Source organism: Clavelina lepadiformis, chromosome 2 (assembly GCF_947623445.1).
Source record: "Clavelina lepadiformis chromosome 2, kaClaLepa1.1, whole genome shotgun sequence".
NCBI lineage: Eukaryota > Metazoa > Chordata > Ascidiacea > Aplousobranchia > Clavelinidae > Clavelina > Clavelina lepadiformis.
The window spans coordinates 16071060-16084784 of record NC_135241.1 but is presented as its reverse complement, the minus strand read 5'-3'; the positions used below and the strand labels follow the sequence as shown (position 1 = coordinate 16084784).

The 13725-nt window shown below is 34.5% G+C and overlaps 2 protein-coding genes across 2 annotated transcripts; one reads left to right on the top strand and one right to left on the bottom strand.

Annotated features, from left to right (window-relative positions):
* Positions 1–63: 63 nt before the first annotated feature.
* On the top strand, positions 64–7683 carry LOC143445559 (protein canopy 4-like). Its single transcript, XM_076944741.1, has 6 exons — positions 64–3477; positions 4628–4751; positions 4823–4919; positions 5065–5187; positions 5782–5902; positions 7168–7683. The coding sequence occupies exons 1-6, from the start codon at positions 3363–3365 to the stop codon at positions 7350–7352; spliced, it is 765 nt and encodes a 254-aa protein (XP_076800856.1). The 5' UTR covers positions 64–3362; the 3' UTR covers positions 7353–7683.
* A 931-nt stretch (positions 7684–8614) lies between these two features.
* On the bottom strand, positions 8615–10406 carry LOC143445558 (hydroxymethylglutaryl-CoA lyase, mitochondrial-like). Its single transcript, XM_076944740.1, has one exon. The coding sequence runs from the start codon at positions 10303–10305 to the stop codon at positions 9346–9348; it is 960 nt and encodes a 319-aa protein (XP_076800855.1). The 5' UTR covers positions 10306–10406; the 3' UTR covers positions 8615–9345.
* Between the last annotated feature and the right edge of the window lie 3319 nt (positions 10407–13725).

Genomic DNA, 13725 nt, shown 5'->3' with positions numbered 1-13725 from the left:
AGTTCCTGCAAAGAATAATTACTTTAAGCTTACCTTACTTAAGCTATTACTTAAAGAAATCGATGGTTCCTGGATGTTGTTTGTGCATTGTGCGTGAACTGCGTTTTCACCCAGGGTGTATTCCGCGTGAATTACGCTGAAAAATTGTGATGTAAATTAGGTTTGACCTCGACTTGGAGCGGACTCCGCAGAGCAAATACACGTCTTGGCGTAACGTTAGCAACTGCAAATTCACGGTGCACATCAGACTGAAAGAGCATATAGTGAGAGCACACCCTACAGGAAAGTTTGTATGATACCAGATTTCTCTAGCGCAGAAAGTTGGCAGAATTGGCACAGTATTGCCGTTTTGCTGTATGTTCTATGTTATAAGTAGCCCAGATTGGAAAGCTTGCTTCGTGGCGTGGAGAATTGAAATCATTGCGTGTTTAATGGCTAACATCTTGTTGCGCAGGCCGCGGAGGATTTCTCACCCAAAAACTGTAAACTTTCCAATCTGGTAAGTAGGCCTAGCCTTTCATGGGCTCTTCAACTTTTTTCGCTCTCATCCATTTCAATAGTGATGCTTTGATTTTATGCACCCTGGTGATTGAAGCTTAATAACCACATCAAAGCGTTTGTTTTTTACCTATTTTTCAAACGTATATTGAAATTGTCAACTCTGCATATTAAAAAAAAATTTTGAAATTTTTGTATTATAAGCGCAATCGTAAAGCAGCAGCAAAAATGATTTCGCTACTGATAGTTATCCCAAGTAGTTGCAAATTGCGACTAAGTATTAAACTACAATTGGCATTACTTTAGCCTTCTAATAAGCCACCAACAGTGAAACTTCAGGTATATTAAGTGAGATTCGTGTAGCAATATTGCCTACCTTGTTTTTTGGAGTTAGGCTTGTAAATGGTTTGATTTCTTCATTTATCGCTGTAGTTAAAAGAAAGGCGATTACACAGTTGGCGAAATGAATATCTTGCTGTGTTATAAATAGTAATCAGAAAAATTTAAGCATTCGGGATCGAATGATTAATTTCCATCATGCTGTGGTAGTGACTGTTCTTTTCCAAAAAGTCCATAACGAAATGACAATGCAGGGCCTAGAATATCCAACAAAACGAGACACTCTGCCGGGAAAGATTAAACTGCTTTCCCGCAGATGTATTGTTTATATTACAATGATCGTTTTAAACAAGGACAAAAAATCTACCAAGTGAGACACTTCAAAGCTTGAATAAGTAACCATAATAAACTATCTGCATCTTTCATGAAGGAATTAAGTCAAATAGTAAAGTTGCAAAGACTTTCACCAATATTCACAACATGCCAAACTTGAACATTAATATGCTGTATTGTTCATTTTTTGTCATGGACTGAGGGGCGCAAAAAAGTATAGTGCTAACCTTGTTATAGCCTGCTAAAACAAGAATAATACACTCATCAACAAACAGGAAAAAGCTGCAAAGCACTGGGCCAGGGCTACACAACTATCATGAAAATCCATAAAAATAGTAGGCTTCCAGGTATTATCAATAATATCCAAATGAGTACCAGGTAATTTGTAACTATATAATATGTTCAGTTATAATAAAACATGAATGGTTAATATTTAAATTAAAATGTTACTGCCAAACAGTGCTTATTACAAACTAATTTAATAGGCAAGATTGTAATATATTGTAGTGACTTGCATTTTGCGAAAACTTTCTCACTATCACATTGAACATTGAGTGTCACAGTTAGGTCCTGCTTAGATTTATATTTTATCTAAGATTTGGCAGTACGTGTGACATATTGACCACACTTTTAACATACTTCTATAGGTTGGTGCAGAGGTATAGGCCTACATGACATGCATACAGTGTGTTACTGATGAAATTTTGTATGCAGGTTGTTTTGCTTGATGCTTTGAGTGTTGCTCTTTGCAGATCGCTTGTAGTTTGTCAAGTTTTCTTATCAAATATCACTTTAGTAGTCACGCTACCCCTTTCTCGGGCTGTTGTGTGCATGTGGTTAATTTCGCACTGATTACGGTATGTATTCCCTGTTAAGCTAAGCATAGGTTTGCGTTGAAAGACTCATTACAGGTTGGGGCAATTTATGGTATGTAAGACGACTTTATCTGTAAGTTCTTAGCTTTAAGATTTTATAAACATTTGCTTCCCATATTGCGTTGCTTTTGTAACGTTCACTGTGACATTGTTGATAAGTGAAGCAGAAAACTCAGCCAAGCGGTCTGGTCGTTATTCAAGGAAAAGTTCTTGGCAGTTTAGGTGGCAGAAGAAAAACCCATTCAAGGTCTACGTCATTCAGTGATACATTCAAGTCACGAACCTCAAAATTTCTTTCCTAGCAACACTGATAATTAATTAATTCATTTGGGTTTAAAGTCGACCTGTTTTAGCACTTGCCCTTACTTCAAATTTCCAGACTTTCGGATCCTAATAGCACACATGTGCTATTAAACACAACACCAATATTTAGCAAAAAAGTTTAAATTTATATCGTCTTTATAAGCATGAGGTCCAGTTTCAATATTCAAATGGTTTGGATTCGAACTGGGATTAAAACGTTCAGTAATCTTGCCCTAGAGCTTAAAACATGCAAGATTTTTACTACAGTGGTGCTATAACGGTGGAAGGTTAGCATGACATTTGACATGATCTCTGACACCAGGATGAAAACACAGAAGTCACTGAATGTGACCACCTTGGGAATGAACAAGTGACTGTGTTTAGGCAAAATTCCAAAAAGACCTTGAAACCAAAGCTGGGCCGTCAAAGTTATCCACAAAATGATCAAAACGCATTTCATTGCATCTCAACTGCTTGTTTTATGCCAAAACCTCTAACATCAGAAGTTAATTTAGTTACCTCGCGGAAAAGAAAACAAATTGTGTACATGGAACAGATTGACCATACTTGGAAAGGTAATGCCTATGAAGCAACATTGTGGTGAGTGGCAGCAAAAAAATAAATATAAAAGACCGTGAAAAACTGGCCATATTGTTCGAAGTCTCGTCATATTGAAAAGGCATTCTGAGATGGCATTAGACAAAGATAAAAAGCATTAGACAATACTGGAAGGTTGAAAAAAAGTCGGCTGAGTGCGCATAGCAAATGTGAATGTGTGGCCCACTTTTTTAATTATAACTACTAGTAGTTGGGCTTAGATACAAAAAGTGCGAGACAGCACGAATTTTGCCCAAGATGTGTAAACATGGCTGCGAGTGGAACTAAAAGGAGTAAACAAAATAATGTAAACTTTCCAGTGTAGGCGAATTTGTAAATTGTGTGTATTGAGGATAACATTAGCATATAGTTGCAGGATTTATTAAAGATAGTAGTAGATTTCCATAATAAATACAAATGGTGCACTGCATTTTAAAGTTAATAAGCTTTGTATCTTTGACTTTAATAAGCCTTTCTGGTGTTCCAGTGCAGGCGGATAACTATATTCTTGATGAACCGACGTCATGTGAAGGTACATACAAATTTATGAATATTATTAATACATAACTCAATAACTTCAAATAAAGTATAATACGTGTGGGTTAATAACACTGTGCAACGAATTTTGGGTTATGGAAAACCACATGGATCAGTTGATGTGTTCAATATAAATTTGACTGTGCTGAATCCAAATATTATTATGGGCTTAGTTTGGATCTTTTGCTGTGCTATATTCTGAACACTTTTCATATTGGTAAACTGTACAAGTATATAAGAGAAGCTCTTAATAAGGTTTGTTACTTATACAACAATCTTTACTTTGGGGTAGATGTAATAATGTGCATTCTTTGAAATAAGTAATATTTTTTTTCATGAGATATGCCAGTTTAACCTTAAAATACCTGGTTTCACACTTGCAATGCTGTTTTTATTTTTTCTCTACGCAAATACCAAAACAGTTACAGTCAAACAAGGATCTATAGAACCAATGACACAATAAGCAATGCTAAGACACTTAGCAAAATATTTGACAGAAAATCTACATTTTGGTCATTTGTGCCCCTGGTCAGAAGTGTCTTTTTGTTATCTGCCAACAGTATTATTATGCAAACATTTCAAACGACCATTTGCGTTTCTAATGTTCTAATTAATGCAATATCTTGGTGGAATTTTTCGCCGTGTTTGTCTGAAATAACCATTCATAAAAAAAGCCAAAAATAATATTTCACAAATTGCACTTGTTGTGATATTTCACGGCGTGAGTCTTCTTAGTTTGATTAAAGTTAACAGAATATCTTAAAAGCTGCAGCAGGACCACAGAGATAAATTTCAGGCTCCAAAGCAAAATAAAACTTCATCAACAAGGTTCCAGAAAAATTCAACCATTCCAACTATTTTCTCAAACCCGGAGCTACTTTTATATGAAGAATTATAGGTTACTTCCACTGCACAAAATTTCCTTTAATGGGTGTAGTGCAGCAACCTGTTATATGTCAACGTATACGTTATAAATATGAATATATGCAAAACTTGCAAATTTCTGATACTTGACTCAGAATTATACTAACAAATCTATTTAAGCCTTTTTTGGGTTGCACAGTTTAACCCATAGGCGTATAACTTAAATATACATTAAGAATAGCTTAAGGTTTTTCATCTATGAATGTGTTTCTTTATTTCAGTTTGCAAGTATTTTGTTGTGGAGCTACAGAGTCGTCTCGATGAAAGTAAGAAGTCTAAAGAAATTCTCCGTACTGGACATGGACTTGATACAAGAAATCGTAAAGAGTTTGCATACAAGACTTCGTGAGTTAAAAGTCATTGATTTTCAATTGCTTACTTTTCTTTTAAGTGTCTTACTTATGTTGTATATTCAGGGAGCTAAGGCTTGTTGAAGCTATTGATGGAATATGTGATAAAATTTTGGATTACAATATGCACAAGGAAAGAACTGGTAGCTTGCGATTTGCCAAGGTTTGGTCTATTGTGCATTGTATTTGACTGGTTGGTTCTGAAAGCAACAGTCAATTGTTGCAACTGCTGATTTTGAAAAATTTTAACCCGAGGAAGTAATACACCAATATTTATGCAAATGCATTTCCAGTGATTTATTTTGCAGGGACGCAGTCAAACAATGGAAACACTGCATGGATTGGTTGACAAAGGAGTGAAAGTAGAATTGGGTATGCCCTATGAATTATGGGATGAGCCATCTGTAGAAGTAACAATGATGAAAAAACAGGTTACTGGTTAGGTTGGCACCGTATTCATACTTCTGATGAAAGCAGACTGTTAACCGAAATACAAACTGATTTCTTAGCGGTATTGCATGATGAAACATATAATAAGGAAATACAATACGAAAGCAAATTGATACAGAAATCACTTCAAAAGAAACCAGGGGACTATGCAATATCTACATGTTACATATGGAATGGAAACATATCCATACCTATTCTAAGGCTAGGCGCCTAGGATTTATATGGCTAGTAGCCAGCTAATGGTTAAGAGCATTTGTGATAAACATAAACAATTAGCACATAACGTAAAAGGCCTAATTGGATTTCATCATGCTCCCCAATATCCCAATTACACTTAGGCTTATTTGTATTAAAATATACCTAAATTAAACAATTGGATATGCATTCAGATATATAAAAGCAATAGATAAATTCTTGTGTTTAACTAAACTTAACATCAGTAGAGAGCACTTTATACATGGAATTTTATTTTAGTCATCTGTTCATTCAAGTCATTTTGATCATTGGAGAATAATAATTAATGATGTCATTAGTGTAATCAAGTGATTAATCAATGTTTGTTATTATTTTCGCAGTGCGAGCGGATACTAGAGCAATATGAGGAATTGGTTGAAGACTGGTATTTTCATCAACAAGATAAGAAAAATCTTTCTGACTATCTTTGTCGTGAAAAAGTTCTAAGAAAGAACAATCAAGGTCAGAGAACTATTTGCATCCCAAAAATATTTTCTTCATGAACAGGGTCCCTAAACTAGGTGCCATATTAAATTAATATCTTAATGCAGTCAGTGATATGCAATTTTATCAGGATCGATGATGAAGGTTTTTGCATCTCAGTGTGTAGATGACCAAACAAATCTATAAGCCAGCTAATGACTAAATTTTAAAATACACAGTTGGAACTCGGAAAACACGACAATTACAGAAAAATGTTGCTTAACGAGTGTAAAACGTTTTTTGGTTAATCGCAAGGGCAAATTTTGAAATGATATATCCATTTTTCAAGTTAGCCCCAATTCCCATGGTATATCACGGTCAACAAAATGCATCTATATCTTTCTGCCTGCTTCTTTCAAAACTTCACAAAAATTTTTGCATTTTCACACGAATAGAAGTTTGCATTATCATTTGTCAATTCTATGTATTCACGGTCCTTATTGATTAGTACTAATGCCGCAGTCACACCAAAAACATATCATCTCAAGCTCTTTCTAAAGTACTTTCCTTTGGAACCAAAATATTTTCCAATAATTTTTTAAATGTATCAAGTCCCAGTACCAAAAAATTGCATAGCGTTTTGCTAATACAGTGAACAGTCTAAATGCCAATAATAAGGTTGGTAGGAATGGTACCCATGGAAATTTAAAATTTATAAACAATTGGAAAATACCGTTGTGATAGCAAAGATCATCAGCTGTATAAAATGATATTTACAAATATAGTATTAGCAAAAATTTAAAAAGATTTACCACACCACAAATTATGTTCGTAGGTTCTCAAAGTAACTGCACGGGAAGTTAGTTTTTTCCACTTCTATGCATCTGGGAGTGTCGTAGAACCCCTCAGATACAAAAAAATCACACCAAGTTAACTAGTGAGAAAAATAGATTCTGCTACTTAACTGACTTTTAGATAAGTGGCTGTGGTCTCACATGTCATACTTTCCAAATCTTAAATCAGGACCAAAAAACACCGTATATGTGTTGTATAATGACATTACGACGTACAGTAGCATCATTTTCATTAAGTGCCAAGTCCAAAACAGCTGGGCACCCTTTATGTACAGCATGCTATTTTTAGTGTTCCATTATTTCCGAGTAGTATGTTTGCTGTGACAAATGATCACATCACAAGTTTCTCTTCATCAAACACCAGAATATTGCAAATATGGCCCAAATCATTTTGGAATAGTTTTAATGTGGCCCTCAAATATGTTTCTAATGCTAAACTCTGTATAACAGAATGCTTGAAAGAGGAATGGACAGGGAAAGAAACTAAGTATTATGAAGAAGACCAAGAGGAAAAAAGGAAACAAAAAAAGAAAAAAAAGAAAGCAAAGAAGGAAAAACAAAAGAAGCCAAGAGGTGATTTATCTGATTCAGATGACAGTGATGATGACGAAAAAAAACCCAAGGATGAATTGTAATCACACAGAATTTTTATTATTTACCAAAATGAAATTTTGTCAATCAGACTATATATACCCAGAATTTCTGAACGTAACATTTCCCCATCACGGAATTTTTTATCATTATTTTTGGTTTCTTTCACTATTCACAAATAGAAAGTGTTAACAGGAGTACCATTGCAACAGTTTTAGTTACCATTTAAATTTATGTTATAAGCAGTTGTTTTCCTGTTATGTAATTATTAATTATTGTTGATCATGTGAATTTCAAAGTTTGTTTGCCAGTTGTTTGAATTTTTATGTTACCAATCTGCAAACCATTGCTTAAGTAAAATTTATTTGCACTGTTTTGTTGGCTGTACTTTGAGTAATCACAAATTCATTATGAACCGAAGGTTACGGCTTGCATTAACCGTGGGGTTACCCTTACCTTTAGCAAGTATTATTACGATCGAGTTATTCACTGCCCAGTCCCATTTTTAAAATTTGTTACCATGCGGATATTGAACAGATTAATTTAAAAAAAAATACATTTAGGGTTGAATATTAGGAGTATTCACATGTCTGATTTTATTTATGTTTTATCCGAAAAAAACGTGCAATAAATTCTGTGATCAAAACATTTATCATTAACTTTATTAAGCTAAGAATGGTAATCGCAAGCACTAACATTTGCAATATTTTACTTTTAGTGCAGCATTTGAGGTTTGGAGAGGCAAATACAGTGGAAGTCGACTTTGGATAACTTGATGCCAATAGCTAGTAAAAAGGCAGAGCTAAAGATTGTTTGACCTTTTAATTAACTCAGCATTTTATGTAGGGCTGGGAAAATTTAGCTGCTAGTGGATAAAAGCTCTTAGCGATTAAAAATTATCTTTAAAGCCATTAGCCGAAAAAGTGAAAGTGTACGAGAGAATCTGGAGAAACATTTTTGTTAACCCATCGAATCGAGGAATAGGCTCCGTTAATCATTTTAATGCTTCAATAGTTTGTTCACTTGGTGTGACATGACATACAACACTTTTTGTCACAAAAATAAATAGTAGTTTTTATCACAATTAACAATGTGATTTGATAATAATTAGCAGCCAATGCTACCTGGCTAACAGCTAAAGGAAATTGGCTAAATTCCCAGCCCCATTTTTGTGGTCCCTAAAGAATATCAGCAATCATTATATCAAAATAACTGTAAAAACCCATTAATTGTATCAAAAATTGGTTTAACAAACTTGATCAGTAAACGTTGTGAACAAGCTTTTATAGCATATATACCTGTTCAAAAACTGGAATCAAATTTATTACAGTAAACCCCGCTTATAATGATCACCTTGGCACCAGACCATTTTAGTCATAATAACCGAAACTACTACTGTTCCATTTGATCTCACCAGGATCGATACAGTTAGGCACAAAATGTCAAAAAACATCAAATTCATTATTTCATTAACATTAAGCAGCAACGTCAAAGTGAACAACAGTAGGTGAATTGAGAATACAAGTGGCACAATTGCCACTGTCAAGTTGCATTATAATTGACACGAAAAATTGTAAGAAAAACCTGAAAAAGTGGTCATAATATCCGAAGACTGTTCATAGTAAACGGAGAATTTTATATTATAAAATTCGGGACCGTACCTAAACGGTCATATCAAGCAGATTCTACTGTAGTAAAATAATAAAAAGAAGATGCAAGTTTACTGATGATTCAAAGGCCTATTTTAACGCTTAGGTACTAATATTTTTGTGGACATTCACTCTCAGTTTTACTAACTTTGCATAACTCAGACTTTGAGTGGTATCTTTAATTTATCAAGCTTCCACTGTAGTTACAAAATGCATATTTTTGATTCATTTCATCGAAACGTCTAAAATTTTAAAACAATGACATAAAAAGTTCATAATACTTATGCACCGAAACTACAATTTAATTAACATGCGGTCACAAATAAGACACCATGACAACTACTAACTAAGGCGCTGTAGTACAAGCAAGTGACGTCGCAGAGATGTATCAGAATTTCACACTCACAGCCCTTCCCACTTTAGAACCATTATCCCGATTTAGAACTTTACTGATGAATTCACCAACTTCAACAAGTTTATCTATATCCACACCTGACTCAAGTCCCAAACCATTTAACATGTACACAACATCTTCTGTTGCAACATTACCTGAAGCTCCTTTTGCGTAAGGGCAGCCACCTAGACCTGAAACTGACGAATCAACGGTTCGAATTCCCAGATCAAGTCCAGTCAAAATATTTGCCAGGGCTTGACCATATGTATCATGACAATGCAAAGCGAGTTTTCCAACATCAAAACTTCTTAGCAAGACTTGCAGCATTTCTTTTGTTGATCCTGCAGTGCCAACACCGATTGTATCTCCAAGTGAGACTTCATAGCATCCCATCTCAAAAAATTCTTCTGTTACATACGCTACTTTGCTAGGTGATATAACCCCTTCATATGGGCAACCAAGGACACATGAAACGTAGCCACGCACAGGAATAGATAGTGTTTCAGCGGCCTCAGCAACTGGCTTAAATCTCTCGATACTTTCTTTAATAGAACAGTTTATATTCTTTTTACTGAATGCTTCAGACGCTGCACCAAATATGGCAACTTCATCCACACCTGCTTCTACTGCTTTTTCAAAACCTTGCAGATTTGGAGTCAGTGCTGTATACTTGGCTTTGCTGTGTCGAGCGATCCCTTTCATAACTTCCGTGTGATCTTTCATCTGCGGTACCCATTTAGGGGAGACAAAGCTTGTAGCCTCAATAACTGGAACATTGCATGCTGCCAAACGATTAATTAATTCCACCTTTGTCTCAGTAGAAACCAAAGTTTTTTCATTTTGAAGACCATCTCTGGGCCCAACTTCAACAATTCTAACATAATTTGAAAATAATCGAACTGATGCTTTCCAAGTGGTGGTGCAGACCCATGGTTTATTGATCACTATGGACATTGCAATTATTTTTTTTATACTATATCGTCAATTAATAATGTAAAACACCAGCTGAATGTCTTAAAGAATTGTCCAGGTAGATTAATGAAAAATGTCATCATACTGCTAAAAATACTTAATGTTTAGATATGTGGATAACTACACCATACGACAGATAATAATAAAAATTTATATGTTAATAGTTGATACCAATCATATAGAATACTTTTCATCATCATAGTCTAGTATAATCACACATCAAAGACAGGCTTTTTATAAAACATTTGTAACAAATGAACATTTAAAAAAAGTTGAAAATGACATTATGGTAACCTTGGGACTCTCACTTAAAGCTATTATCATCGTTATGTCACAGCTCACAGGTTTATAAAAATTTCTTATTTATTCTTAGGAATTAGGATTATATGTATGATATAAATATCGTTATTTTAACATAAAGGGGTAAATGTTCTCATCTTCACTTCTCTGACTCCAAACAAATGTCAACAATATTTAGTGCGGTCAATGTTCATCAGTTTGTACAAATAAGACCACAATCATAAGAAAGTTTCTCTATAGTTAATTAATTAAGCCAGAAAACATTCCGCAATCAGGTCAGTCTGGATTGTTTTATGATTTGACATGAAGGACTAAGCATTAAACAGTTGAACTATGACATAATGATAGAACAATCTAGCAGGAAATTGAGTGGAACTATTCTACTCAAGCAATTCTATCTGTAAATCCAAGAGTCTAGGAACACAATAATCTGCGATTTTATAATTACTATCTTAGAAATAAGAACAAGCTTTTTCTTTTTTTACCTTATGCTTTGTTTAAGTGTGACTATAGTGGCTGTACTAGTTGTTACAAGCAGTTAATACTTTTCTCATTTAATTATTATTTCAAGCACATTTTAAGCCGTTCTCAGTTTTGTCACTCTGTTTCGTTCATTAGCGCATGCTAATAAAAATTGACTGGATTTTCTCATACCCAAGACTTGACCATGCTTTTAATAAAAAATAAATGAATAGCAAAAGCAAAAACCACAAAAAATAAACACATTTTCCTAAAATAGCATAAAGCAAATTAAACACAGAGGGCAAAAAAACTGCTGACAAGATAATTGTCAAAATGTTTTATGTAGTGCTATTTTGTTTGCGTTTGAATGTGAAACTAAAAAACTTTTTAATAATTGTGTGTTTCTCACTATGAGTTTGTTTTTCGAATAAAAAATAATTATATAAGCTAACTAGAAGCATTAGATTTTTTATCATTGTTAATAGATTTTTTATCCATTTTGTTTCAATTGCTGTGGACTTTTAAAAATAAATCAGAATTTTTCAAAAATCTGCGATGTAGAAGAACAGTGAAGGAGAACATTTTTATGTTTTAATCGTATAATATCACTTATTTTAAGCCACTGACTTCGTGGAAGGAAAATTTGTATACTAACCGTTTTAGCACACGAGAGAATAGTTGTCTGACGTTTTTGTTTTATTGCAAAAGTTCAACAAAGCTTTACAATTAGTAAATATATGATGTCTATAAAGTAAAAACTAACCAATCAAAGCTGAACAAAACCAGCTCAAAATTTGTGTTAATTTTGCATTCGTACACCCCAAAAAGTGCAGGTAAAAATCTTGGTAAGCCTATAACCTAGTCATCTGACTACTAGCCTATTCAGTCATTGCTTTTAAGGAATTTTTGACCCACAGTCACAGATGCCTCAGATGGGTATGGTATGACAGTCTTTATCCTTGGACTGAAGAAAGTCTTTGCACGACTTAAACCCGTATGATATGTTATCATAAAATCGACGATATTTCCTACGTTTCCTACATTTCCTAAAACTACGGTTACCCTATCAAAATGATCTAACTATCTTAACTGATCAATTGTTACTTTTTAAAATCTAAATCCAATGGCGCAGCGAAGGTGAAACCCCTACTTTGATACTTAATTGTGTATCAAAATGATAAATACCAAAGTTACAACAAAGAAAAAATACTCAACATTTTTATTTTTCATAAAAGAACAGAAATCCAAACAATAAAATTTAAACCAGATTTTTGTAAGTCTGTGCGAAGTCTTTTCAAAAGTTAACCGATTTTATCTCCTCCCTCCAAAGATATGTGTAGCAAATAGGGATGTGTACTGCGCTACTCGGCGTATTACAGTAACATCCGTCTTTGTCACATGCCGATTTGGCGTCTTCTGTGATTCCGGTCGCTGAGCGAGGTGAACGGTGAAGTTTGATGAAATTTACGGCTATTCCTCGATTGCTAACGAATCTCATCTCAAGGCGTGACTATTGCTGATTACTAGGAACGACTTGCATGTCGTCAGATATAAAAACATATTAAATTTCCAGTTGCTTTATTTGGTTCGATCGTCGAAGCTAGAACAGCTCGACATATATACGTGATACGTGATAAATACAAGCACTAGATCTTGAGTTGACTGAATAACAAAAAGAAAGGTATGTGTGAGAATTGCAGGGAAACGATCTGTTTAAATACGATTATGACATAACGTTTAGGACGCCCAAAGGATAAATGTTATACTTATGTAACGACTAAAATTTTCAATTAAATATCGTCACGTACCCTGTAGATTGTAGAACGACCACATGGCCCCACAGGGCCCCGGTTGAGAAACCCTGTCCTAAACCGTAATAATCTCCTTCCCAACAGAAAAAAGATAGTAGCTAGAGAGCCTATAAAAATAGCAATAGAAACTCATCAATAATTCAAAAGTTAAATTCAGATAACTTTTGAGAGATGGACTAAGATACCACAACTTTTGTTCTTGAACTGAGAAAAGTTTTTGCACGACTTAAACTTGACGATGATTCCTCATGGCTCGAGCCTCGGTTACCTTTCTGTCTTTTGTGAAAATTTCGAAGGATAGACAGTTTCTATTTTTTGAATTTGAGTTTTTTGTTTTGTTTCCTAAATTTGGAACTTTTCACCAGAACCACTGAACTGAAACAAGCATCGTTCATAGCTTGTTAAGGGTACTATAATGGTAGCGCTACTGGGAATCGAACCTGGCTTGCTTAATAGCGAGCCAGACACGCTTACCGCTTAATCTGCCACCGAGCCGATAAACTGTGGACTAGTTTTGTATTGAAAAGAGTTAAGGAAATTACCAAAACATTTTAATTAGAATTCTTATTGGTTATAAAGTTTATATTGTTTCTTCGTTGAGATTAAGAAACGTTTCGTGTGCCTCTGCGCAAAGATCTATGTTTAAATCTCTTTGCTCTGCAGTAGTTCGCTTAATATATTTTTTTGAAAAACTGTCGGAAACATCGACAGATCACAAACTAGCGGGAAGGATGGAAATTGTGAAAGAAATCGTTGTTGTGCCCAACGTACCAAGTAGGCCTATAGCTTAGGTTAGGTCTACCAACTACGTAAGTTATGCTGTTGCAGT

Bases quoted from the DNA above. Each gene is read 5' to 3' on its own strand.
- LOC143445559 (XM_076944741.1), top strand. From the start codon at position 3,363: ATGGTGCACTGCATTTTAAAGTTAATAAGCTTTGTATCTTTGACTTTA. The intron at 3,478-4,627 runs GTACATACAAAT...TCTTTATTTCAG, and splicing joins TGAACCGACGTCATGTGAAG to TTTGCAAGTATTTTGTTGTG. The intron at 5,188-5,781 runs GTTACTGGTTAG...TTATTTTCGCAG, and splicing joins TAACAATGATGAAAAAACAG to TGCGAGCGGATACTAGAGCA.
- LOC143445558 (XM_076944740.1), bottom strand. From the start codon at position 10,305: ATGTCCATAGTGATCAATAAACCATGGGTCTGCACCACCACTTGGAAA.